Source organism: Hyperolius riggenbachi, chromosome 8 (assembly GCF_040937935.1).
Source record: "Hyperolius riggenbachi isolate aHypRig1 chromosome 8, aHypRig1.pri, whole genome shotgun sequence".
NCBI lineage: Eukaryota > Metazoa > Chordata > Amphibia > Anura > Hyperoliidae > Hyperolius > Hyperolius riggenbachi.
The window spans coordinates 256,111,209-256,122,457 of NC_090653.1; the positions used below are offsets into that span (position 1 = coordinate 256,111,209).

General features: G+C 47.7%; 1 protein-coding gene across 11 annotated transcripts in view; it reads right to left on the reverse strand.

Moving 5' to 3' along the window:
* Positions 1-11,006, reverse strand: part of GRIN1 (glutamate ionotropic receptor NMDA type subunit 1) — a 199,413-nt gene extending 188,407 nt beyond the window's left edge. For 5 of the 11 annotated variants that reach the window (XR_011023218.1, XR_011023219.1, XR_011023217.1 and 2 more), the window contains exon 1: positions 6,412-7,382. Coding sequence is in view for 6 of the 11 variants with exons in the window: in XM_068248662.1 (XP_068104763.1) it covers positions 6,412-6,669 (258 nt within the window). In the remaining 5 variants the exon portion in view is untranslated. Of the gene's footprint in view, positions 1-6,411; positions 7,383-10,901 lie in introns of those variants that run through there. The other 6 variants (XM_068248664.1, XM_068248668.1, XM_068248666.1 and 3 more) reach the window with 4 other exon arrangements.
* Between the last annotated feature and the right edge of the window lie 243 nt (positions 11,007-11,249).

An 11,249-nucleotide genomic window follows, 5' to 3' on the forward strand; every position in this document is an offset into this window, starting at 1 on the left:
GCCACCATACCCATCTGTGCCCCAGCTCATCACATATAACAATCACATCACCCTCATTATCCCCGTGCCCAGATAATGCCCACACACTACAGACTGATGCCACCATACCCATCTGTGCCCCCACCATCACACATAACACATCACCCTCATTATCCCTGTGCCCAGATAATGCCCCCACATGCCATGGGCTGATGCCACCATACCCATCTGTGCCCCAGCCCATCACACATAACACACATCACATCACCCTCATTATCCCTGTGCCCAGATAATACCCTCACACCACAGACTGATGCCACCATACCCATCTGTGCCCCAGCCCATCACACATAACACATATCACATCACCTTCATTATCCCTGTGCCCAGACAATACCCTCGCACCACAGACTGATGCCACCATACCCATCTGTGCCCCAGCCCATCACACATAACAATCACATCACCCTCATTATCCCTGTGCCCAGATAATGCCCCCACACTACAGACTGATGCCACCATACCCATCTGTGCCCCAGCCCATCACACATAACAATCACATCACCCTCATTATCCCTGTGCCCAGATAATGCCGTCACACCACAGACTAATGCCACCATACCCATCTGTGCCCCAGCCCATCACACATATCACATCACCCTCGTTATCCCTGTGCCCAGTAAATGCCCCCACACGCCATAGGCTGATACCACCATACCCATCTGTGCCCCAGCCCATCACATATAACAATCATATCACCCTCATTATCCCTGTGCCCAGATAATGCCCACACACTACAGACTGATGCCACCATACCCATCTGTGCCCCTACCCATCACACATAACACACATCACATCACCCTCATTATCCCTGTGCCCAGATAATGCCCTCACACTACGGACTAATGCCACCATACCCATCTGTGCCCCAGCCCATCACACATATCACATATCACATCACCCTCATTATCCCTGTGCCCAGATAATGCCCTCACACTGCAGACTAATGCCACCATACCCATCTGTGCCCCAGCCCATCACACATAATGTATAACACACATCACATCACCCTCATTATCCCTGTGCCCAGATAATGCCCTCACACTACAGACTGGTGCCACCATACCCATCTGTACCCCAGCCCATCACACATATCACATCACCCTCATTATCCCTGTGCCCAGATAATACCCTCACACCACAGACTGATGCCACCATATCCATCTTTGCCCCAGCCCATCACACATATCACATCACCCTCATTATCCCTGTGCCCAGATAATGCCCCCACATGCCATAGGCTGATGCCACCATACCCATCTGTGCCCCTACCTATCACACATAACAATCACATCATCCTCATTATCCCTGTGCCCAGATAATGCCCTCACACTACAGACTGATGCCACCATACCCACCTGTGCCCCAGCCCATCACACATAACACATAACACATCGCCCTCACTATCCCTGTGCCCAGATAATGTCCTCACACTACAGACTGATGCCACCATACCCACCTGTGCCCCAGCCCATCACACATAACACATCACCCTCACTATCCCTGTGCCCAGATAATGTCCTCACACTACAGACTGATGCCACCATACCCATCTGTACCACAGCCCATCACACATAACACATATCACATCACCCTCATTATCCCTGTGCCCAGATAATGTCCTCACACTACAGACTGATGCCACCATACCCATCTGTGCCCCAGCCCATCACACATAACAATCACATCACCCTCATTATCCCTGTGCCCAGATAATGCCGTCACACCACAGACTAATGCCACCATACCCATCTGTGCCCCAGCCCATCACACATAACACATATCACATCACCTCATTATCCCTGTGCCCAGATAATGCCCTCACACTACAGACTGATGCCACCATACCCATCTGTGCCCCTACCCATCACACATAACACATATCACATCACCTCATTATCCCTGTGCCCAGATAATGCCCTCACACCACAGACTGATGCCACCATACCCATCTGTGCCCCTACCCATAACACATAACACATATCACATCACCTCATTATCCCTGTGCCCAGATAATGTCCTCACACCACAGACTGATGCCACCATGCCCATCTGTGCACCTACCCATCACACATAACACATATCACATCACCTCATTATCCCTGTGCCCAGATAATGCCCTCACACTACAGACTAATGCCACCATACCCATCTGTGCCCCAGCCCATCACACATAATGTACAACACACATCACATCACCTCATTATCCCTGTGCCCAGACTCACACCACAGACTGATGTGATGCCACCATACCCACCTGTGCCCCAACCCATCACACACACCCCTCCCCCCCCTGCTCATTCTGTCCTATTATCCCTGTGCCCAGATAATGCCCTCACACCACAGACTGATGCCACCATACCCATCAGCACCCCAGCCGATCACACATATATTTCGTACTGGCTTCTATACTGCATTCCAGGGAGGGCATTTTCCTGGGTTAATGTAAGCTTTGCATGACTCGGTGTCCTCAGTGGCATTGTTGCCCACATTCCTGGCAATATATATATATGTCCACTGTAACTAATTTTCAGTGCATGGATGGTTAAACGTAACGAGCCTACCCAAGCCATGTTCACCTTCTTCAACAGGATGATGCTAAATTGCTAATACAAGGATTCATTATTGCAGTGATTTTACAGTGCCCAAATTCGTGCTTTCTAATTAGCCAGCCTGAAGGTGAACTATATACAGTAAGTTTACCTGTAATATGCCCGTGGCGGTGGCACTATACCCATCAACCAATTTATTCTGTCTGACCATCAGTCTAGAGGTTTTTGGAACCTATAATATAATAAGAAGCCAGCAGGCATAGATTACTTCAGATGTAAGTGCTGCTGATAAGACGTTAGTGTGGTTTGCCCATTAAATGCCAATGCCTAGGATGGCACTAGAATGCATTCCTTGTTCTATTCCAGAAAAACAAGGTATCGACCAGACTGTTACGTGCAATAAACACGCACTCCCAGTAATAATGCAAACAATGTACCCAATATTGCACAGAAAGCAAATATACCGTGGCAACCTTCTACCCAGCTGCATGTTATTCTCAATAACAATCTCTCATTGTGAGGGCACTAAAGGCATGGATAATAGTAGGAGTGGGTTTTCTACCTCTGCTTTACGTTGCTGAAAATGACGCTGTGCCCATTCTGTGCCAAGGTGTGGGTCGCCATGCAGAAATCTATGCTGCTAGAAGACTGCAGTGTGTATGCTACACATTGGTACATGCCTATGCCCTCGCTGTGAATAGCCACGATGGAGGCATGCCCATGTAATGCCCATATCTATCTATCTGAAAATGTCCTTGTGCCCAGTCTGTGCCAAAATGTGAGCTTTATAGATGCCCTATTAAAGTCTGGGTAGCTGAGTGGAGATTGCAGGATTTTACCCAGAAGACCTGCTTATGCCATTGTATCTTATTACTGAATGGTGAATTATGCCACCTAAATACCTATATTTCCTTACCTAACAAATTATAGTATGACTATGCCCAGGTGGGTTATGCCAGTAAGTAATGGTGAATAATATAGATTTTTTTTACAATAGTAATTAATAAATTACTCAAAGTTTCGCCATTGTAACATCTTTACTTTCCCTGATTTACATTCTGAAATGTATCACAAGCGGCAAGATGTTTAGTCCTGTTACGTGCAGCCCTGTTGAATGTTTGTTCATGAGAGTTTTAAAGCCAGAAGAAAAAATATCTTGTCTCCCAGAATGCTGCGGGGATAGAACTCCGCCTATCTAAACAGCCTAGGCTAGGCCTCAGTGGGAGGGCGGGTCTACATACTAATATACAGGAATATAACGCTGTTGGAAGTGTTTCTGATGCTGATTCCAGGACAATTAATGTAAAAGTGGATATTCTGAATAATTTACCGGATTCTACTAAAAGTCACTGCTGTGCCTCTTCAAAGGGATTCCGAAATGAGAGGGATATGGAGGCTGCCATATTTATTTTAATTTAAACAATACCAGTTGCCTGGCAGTCCTGCTGATCCTCTGCCTCTACTTTTAGCCATAGCCCCTGAACAAGCATGCAGCAGGTCAGATGTTTCTGACATTATTGTCAGATCTGGCAAGATTAGCTGCATGCTTGTTTCTGGTGTTATTCAGACACTACTGCAGCCAAATAGATTTGCAGGACCGCCCGGCAACTGGTGTTGTTTAAAAAGAAATAAATATGGCATCCTCCATATACCTCTCACCTGCAGTCTCCTTTAATAAACAACCTGCTAAACCACTTTGCTGTTTGATCAAGAATACTGATTGTGTGCAGTTTGCAATTGTATGCTGTAATTTGAGACAGGACAAGAAGTCAATTTGATTGGTCCGATTCCAAGCTGCATACACCTTGCATTATATTTGCATGCCAGGGAAATTTACGTCTCATTGACCATCTCTATAGTTGTATTGACATTTCATCGTGTACACTGGGCATCGTAAGTGAATATTAACACTGTGCTCTGTAGGACAATAGTATTTTTGAGGGTATGCCAGTTAATTACCCCCTGTATCCTGCACACAATGGCATTGTGCCCTGCTTATGCCAAGATTTGGATGTATGGTAATGTCCCGTGTAGCTGAGCAGATACTGCAAGATGACGTACCCAGGAGGCATTGGTGGATGCCAGGGAAATGCTCTGCTGTGACCAGTAACAATGTGGATATGCCAACAGAAATGCCCATCTCAGTGGTGCTGACTGAGAACGACGTCAAGCTTAAGATGCCCATGAGAAGGAAGGAGTTAAGTCTATAGGTTTATACAGGGCAGCATTTCCCTTGGACATCAGTGCATAGCAGGGGCAGGGCAATGCCAACCTCGGAAATAGTAAATATGGGGTAATGTAATGTTAAATATATGTTAATGATAATGTTAAATACGGGTAATGTGTTAAATCCCCGTTTTACTGTGCTGCAAAATGACGTCATGGACAGGTTATGCCAAAATCTGCACCTAAAAGATGTCCTGTGAATTGCTACGAATGTACACTGTGATATGTGACATGGGCACTGGCTATGCCAAGGAATGGAAATGCCTGCAGTGAACGGCGAGAACGCGGTGATGCCACAGCTGCCCTCATTGATAGTGCTTAAAATGGCATTATGCTCAGTTCATGCCAATATGGGGGACTTGCAAGACAAGCTGGTACATCTGAGTAGGCCAGTGGGCACCACCTAAGGCAACGGAGTATGCGAGTAGTAAATATAGATAACCGTGCCAAATGCCAATTTAATATCCACCCTTATCTGATTGGGACGCCCAGCTTATGCCAGGATTAAAAAAATGTGATTTCGAAAAAGCCGACAGAGATTGCCCTATGGATGGACCCGAGGGTCCACTCTATGCCAGTGACATGACCCTTGTACCCGTCTGCAAATGTCACATACTGACTGATGCCCAGTGTATTGCCAGAGGGTAGACTGCAGTGTTACACGATCCACATTATACACTGTGCCCGACTGCCCGACACATCTCTCCCACTCTATTAATAGACTGTCACTCTGGTCCTACCGCCCATCACACACACATACCATTCACATCCGCTATGCCAACCTGCCCATAACACACCCAGCTCAACCCCACTCCCATACCAACACCACCGCCCATCACCACCATGTCTAAATAAACCTACCCCTGCCATGTACCCCCTCCCCCACCCTGTTCACACTACAGTATGCCAGTCTGTACCTCCCCCCCCCCCCCCCCCCCACACACACACACACACACACCTCAACCCCATACCAACACCACCGCCCATCACCACCATATCTAAATACACCTGTCCCTGCCATGTACCCCCTCCCCCCACCCTGTTCACACTACAGTATGCCAGTCTTTACCTGCCCTACACCCCCCCCCCACACACACACACACACACACACACTACACACTGTACACACGCACTACACACTGTACACACACACACTGTACACACACTGTACCACCCACCACTATATTCTCACATACACCTTGCCAGCCTTCCACTCTAACCTATTCTCATACATCAGGCTAGCCTTCCCCTCCAACCTATTCACATACACAATGCCAGCCTTCTCCTCTCCAACCTATTCACATACACCATGCCAGCCTTCTCCTCTCCAACTCCATTCACATACATAATGCCAGCCTTCCACTCAAACCTATTCACATACACCTTACCAATCTTTCCTTCTCCAATCTATTCACATACACCATGCCAGCTATTCATATATACCTTGCCAGCCTGACCCACTCCAACCCTACTCACATACACCTCTCCAGTCGCCCCTGGCCCCCTTCCTCTATTCCCATAAAACTCTCCAGTCTGCCCCTGCACCCCCCCCCCCCTCTCTTCACCTGTACCATCCCCCACCCCCTCTAGTTACCTGGCTGGAGATGAGGTCCTCGCAGACGGACAGAGCCATCTGGATGGCATTTGGCCTGTGGGTGACAGAGGTGGCATTGAGCTGGATCTTCCAGGTGCCATGCCTCTTGTTTGCTTGGTTCACAGCCTCCCGGAATAGTTGCTCGTGCTTCTTGGTGCTCAACACCCCCCCGATATTGACGATTTTGGGGTCGCACCCAGCCCGGGCGAAGGAGAACAAGAAGAGCACTGCCAGCAAGAACAGGCGCATCCTGTCCATGGACTTGGCACACCCCGGCTGAGCCAACGTCCTGCTCTTGGGGAGCCCCCCAGCTTGCAACAGGATGAACCTGAGATGCCACAGACTGAGAGAGAGGAGCCTGGCTTGGCAGGGGGGATGGGGGAGAGGGGGGGCTGGAGGAGGAGGGGGTGGAGGTAACACGATCAATGCTTGTTAGGTAGATCTCATAGGACCAATGCCAAAGCCTTCTCTGATGCGACCACTCTGGTCTGCTGCTGCTGCTGCCTCCTGCCCCCTAGGGTGCCAATGTGTGGAGAGGAGGGGTAGTAATGTGGGGGGGAGGAGGTGGTGGTGGAGAAAGGTGTGAGATGCTTTGGATAGAGGTGTCAGGAATGGAGAGAGAGAGGCAGTTAATGGGGTGTGAAGATGGAATTAAGATCCTTGGAGGTAGATTGTACAGATAATATGGGGTGGGGTGGGGGGGCTATGCTATAAGGGGTGCTGTGTCGTGCATTGGGGGAGGTAGGTGGTGCTGGATGCAGCGTCGGCGTCGGGTCCAGCCTGCAGAGTAGCCAGAGAGGGGAGGGGGTGCTGTCGCTGTCCGTCTGTATGCCGCTGTCCTTGGTGCTGAAATGAAGCTCAGAGTCTGTCGTATCCCCCTCCAGCTCCAGCTCAGTCCTCCGCAGTGACACCGTCTCCACCAATAGAGGAGGGTGGTGGGGGGACTCTACTCTCTCTCTCTCTCTCTCTCCCCAAATAAGAAAGCCACCCACAGACCCGCTGGCAGCTTAACCCCCTCCGAGCCAGCCTGCTGCCAGCCTTGATAAATGGCATTTCTCCTAGTCCCTTCTATTCCCTTAAAAAAGTGTCTTGCCTTGCGCATCAGTAATAATTCATTTAAAGGCTATTCAGGTCAATGGGTAATTGGCAAGAGTGAGACTCTCATAGGAATGCCTTGAGGGTGTGCAGGAAATGATTTGGTTATATGCATCTCACATGGTGCGTATTCACTATCACTATCCATCCCTTCTCATGTGTGGAGGTGAGGGTCAGGATACAGACTCTTTCTATCCTTAGCTATCTTCATGTCATATAGGCTTGCTCAAACACAAAGGTTCTGCAGGACTTTGCAACCAAGGCACTGCCATTAACGTCAGTCTCTAGAGCGCAAGAGCTTGCAATCCAATAGTCTTATCCTTCATGTCCCTTGTACACTAGAAGGAATTGAGCAGAGCTTTGGTAAAAGCAAGCCTGAAACGAAAAAAACGTATGAAACTACCCATTGTAGGTGTAGTAAGGATAATGAATAAACCATTAGTAGCAGAGAAAATAGATTTTCTTTTCAGTTATATAGCTTTTTTTAATTTCCATGACATTGCATCATACTGTCACAGATGCAGTTTTAAAACTCCACTCTGTCTTTTAAGCTATATAAAAAAATAATAAGGACCCTTTGAACTTCCCTGCAGTAAAACCTTATCTCTTTGCTACTTATGTTTTATTTCTTGGCTGTACTACACATATAATTCCTTATCTCATAAGTTGATGTTCACTTCAGGTTTGCATACAAACCTGTAGTGGGGCAAGTGGAAAAAGATACTTACCTCAGTAGTTAGAAGCCTCTGGATGGTCCAGAGGCTTCCAAGATCTTTGTAGATCAGCGCAGGGTCTCTCTTCATCTTCCATGGTTGAGTGGCTCCAGACTGGGCATGCACCAGTAAGGTCTGGGCATGCCCAGTACAACAAAGCTAATCATGCATGGCTTTTTTCCACCTTGCTTCGATCTACTGGGCATGCTTGGACCTCGCTTGTGCATGCCCAGTCTGGACGCACTCATCCACGGCCACACTCGGGGGCAGAAGAAGCCTAATTGTAACACTTGTTGATTAGTTATGCTATGAAGGGACCCTGTGCTGGAACCGTGGGCTGTAGGAGGATCTTGAAAGCCTCTGGACCATTCAGATGCTTCCCACTACTTAGGTAAGTATCTATTTTTTTAAGTCACTTCAGGTTTCCCTTAAAGCTGTATAAAACCCTGACATAATATTCAATAAAAACATGTGTTCCTACTTTTTATATGCCACATGGTTATCATATTTGCTTTGTGCATAAGTATTATTATTCATTTAGAAATTATACGTTCCCAAAGTACACTTTTTTTGCTCTGAAAGCTGACTTTGCATTTTATTTATAACTGGGTTTTTTTCATCTTTAAATATAAGCAGAAATGCTTTCTGACTGTCTGTCTGTGTTCAGGAGAGTCTGCAGTGTCAGAGAAGTGTTTGATTACATTCCTCACTTGATACAATTAAAGGGAACTAGAGATGAAAAAATAAAGATTTTATACATACCTGGGGCTTCCTCCAGCCCCAAACGCTCTGATTGATCCCATGCTGCCATCCTCCTCTGCCCGCAGCTACGAGAACCGGCTCCCCGCTGTTCCGTCAGTTGGAGCCAGTCTAAGCGTAAGGGAAGTGCGCTGTTTGCGTATCTCTGCAGCAGCCGCTGGAGAGATATGTAGAGGGCGCACTTCTCCAGCGTAGCTGGCTGCGATGACGTCAGCGACGGGAGGCGGTTCTTGTAGATGCGGGCAGCGGTGGATGACGGCGTGGGATCGATCCGTGCGTATGGGGCTGGAGGAAGCCCCAGGTATGTATAACAGCTTTTTCATTTTCCCAGCTATGGTACATCTCTGGTTCCCTTTAAACACAAGATAACATTATCTCCAGTTCAGATGCGTCCAGTTTTCCCGGCATTGAGCTTTTCTGTCCCTTGTTTAACCCTTTGAATGCTGTTCTAGTAAAAAAAAAAAATGCTGGTAATATATAATATGCTGTAAATAATGTTTTAGAGCAAAGAAGAATTGCTGGGTTTTTTTCCGCTTTAAGATTGTATTATTTTAAGCAGAGCACCACAACGTGGGGGCAACACTTGTACCAGCTTACTGTAAGTATAAAATACTGTGAAACAGTTTTAGGTAGGTGTGAAAAAAGCCATATAATAAGAATACTTTCACAAGTAGAAGTGTTATTAGGTTATTTTTTTTAAGATTAACAACAATGCAAAGTGAATGAACAGAAGAGAAATTTAAAGAAAACCTGTAATGAAAAAAACCTCACCTCGGGAGGGGGAAGCCTCCGGATCCTATTGAGGATTCCTCCGTCCTCCTCGGTCCCACAGCAGCGGTGATAAAGCTTTCCGAACAGCGGGGATGTAAATATTCACCTTCCCAGCTCCAGCGCAGGCGCAGTATCGGCTCTCCGCTCGGAGATAGGAGGAAATAGCCGATCGCTGTCAGGCCACTCTACCGCCCAAGTTTCCTGCGCCTGCACAGTAGAGCAGACCCGACAGAGGTCGGCTATTTTCGCCTATCTCCGTGCTGAGAACCGCAACAGCGCCACCTGCTGGAGCCAGGGAAGGTAAATAAATCAGCGCTTATGAGCGCATGTCAGGCTTGTCGATACCAGGACACTTCAGGGGAGCCAGCGATGGACTGCCTGCAGCTGCAGGCAGGGCCGGCCCTAGACTTTTTGCCGCCTGAGGCAAATTTAGGAGAAAATTGCTGCCACCCCCCCCTTCCCCGCCTGTCCGTGGGTGCGGGGGGGCCGGCCACTGAGCCGGAGGGGTAGCGGGCAGGTCGGGGGTATTGGGCCTAGCGGTGGGGAGGGGACCCCCGACCTGCCCGCTACCCCTCCGGCTTGGCGGCCGCCCCCCCCCCCCTCCCCGGGCGGGTGCCGCCCCTAGAAGTTTGCCACCTGAGGCAAATGTTTCACCCCGCCTCATGAGCGGGCCGGCCCTGGCTACAGGGGAGGGGGAAGCCTAATTGGGACCCTGAGGCTTCCCCCTCCCCCCTGAGGTGAGTACCCCCCAGGGGAACTTTTCTTTGTTACAGGTTCTCTTTAATACAAATCAATATTTGGTGTGACCAGTGACCCTTTGCCTTCAAAGCAGCATCAAATCTTCTAGATATACTTACATGCAGTTTTTGAACTTGGCAGGCAGCTAAGCTTGCACCAACCATTCTTCATGTAAACTTAGTTACACCTGAGATCAGGACTATGGGCCATACTATTAATTTCTTAATTTCAGGACTGCTTGTTCATCTTTATGGAGAATATAGTACTTAATGATATAATGGTGGCTGAATTAAAACTTTTCTGTAATTTGGGCTCTGCTTTTTTCCGGTACACAAATTACCCTCCCAGCGCCACTAGAGCCATAATTCACATGACAGTCTATGGCGGCACCCAAATGTCCAGCACCCTTTTTACCTTTCTCGCCCTAAGGCAACACTACATACAACTGAATCCACATCTTTATCAGGCAGCACATACTTCCTCCTGGGCCATAATGTATTCCTTATGAGATGAGGTCTACATTACTTTCATCTGTACATTTCCAGTCTCTGGTTGCTATGGAAACCAAAAGGCCTAAACTCACTCTTGTAACACATAACACTGTGGAAGTCAGGGACAAAGGAGTGGGTTGTTTATATCTGCAATAAGTGCAAATAAAGGGCAACTCCAGATTCCTAAAAAAAATCCTCCTGTAATTAGATTCACTCAAAAAAATGAAAAATTACAGATGTCATATAATTGAATATCCATATTAGATGACTA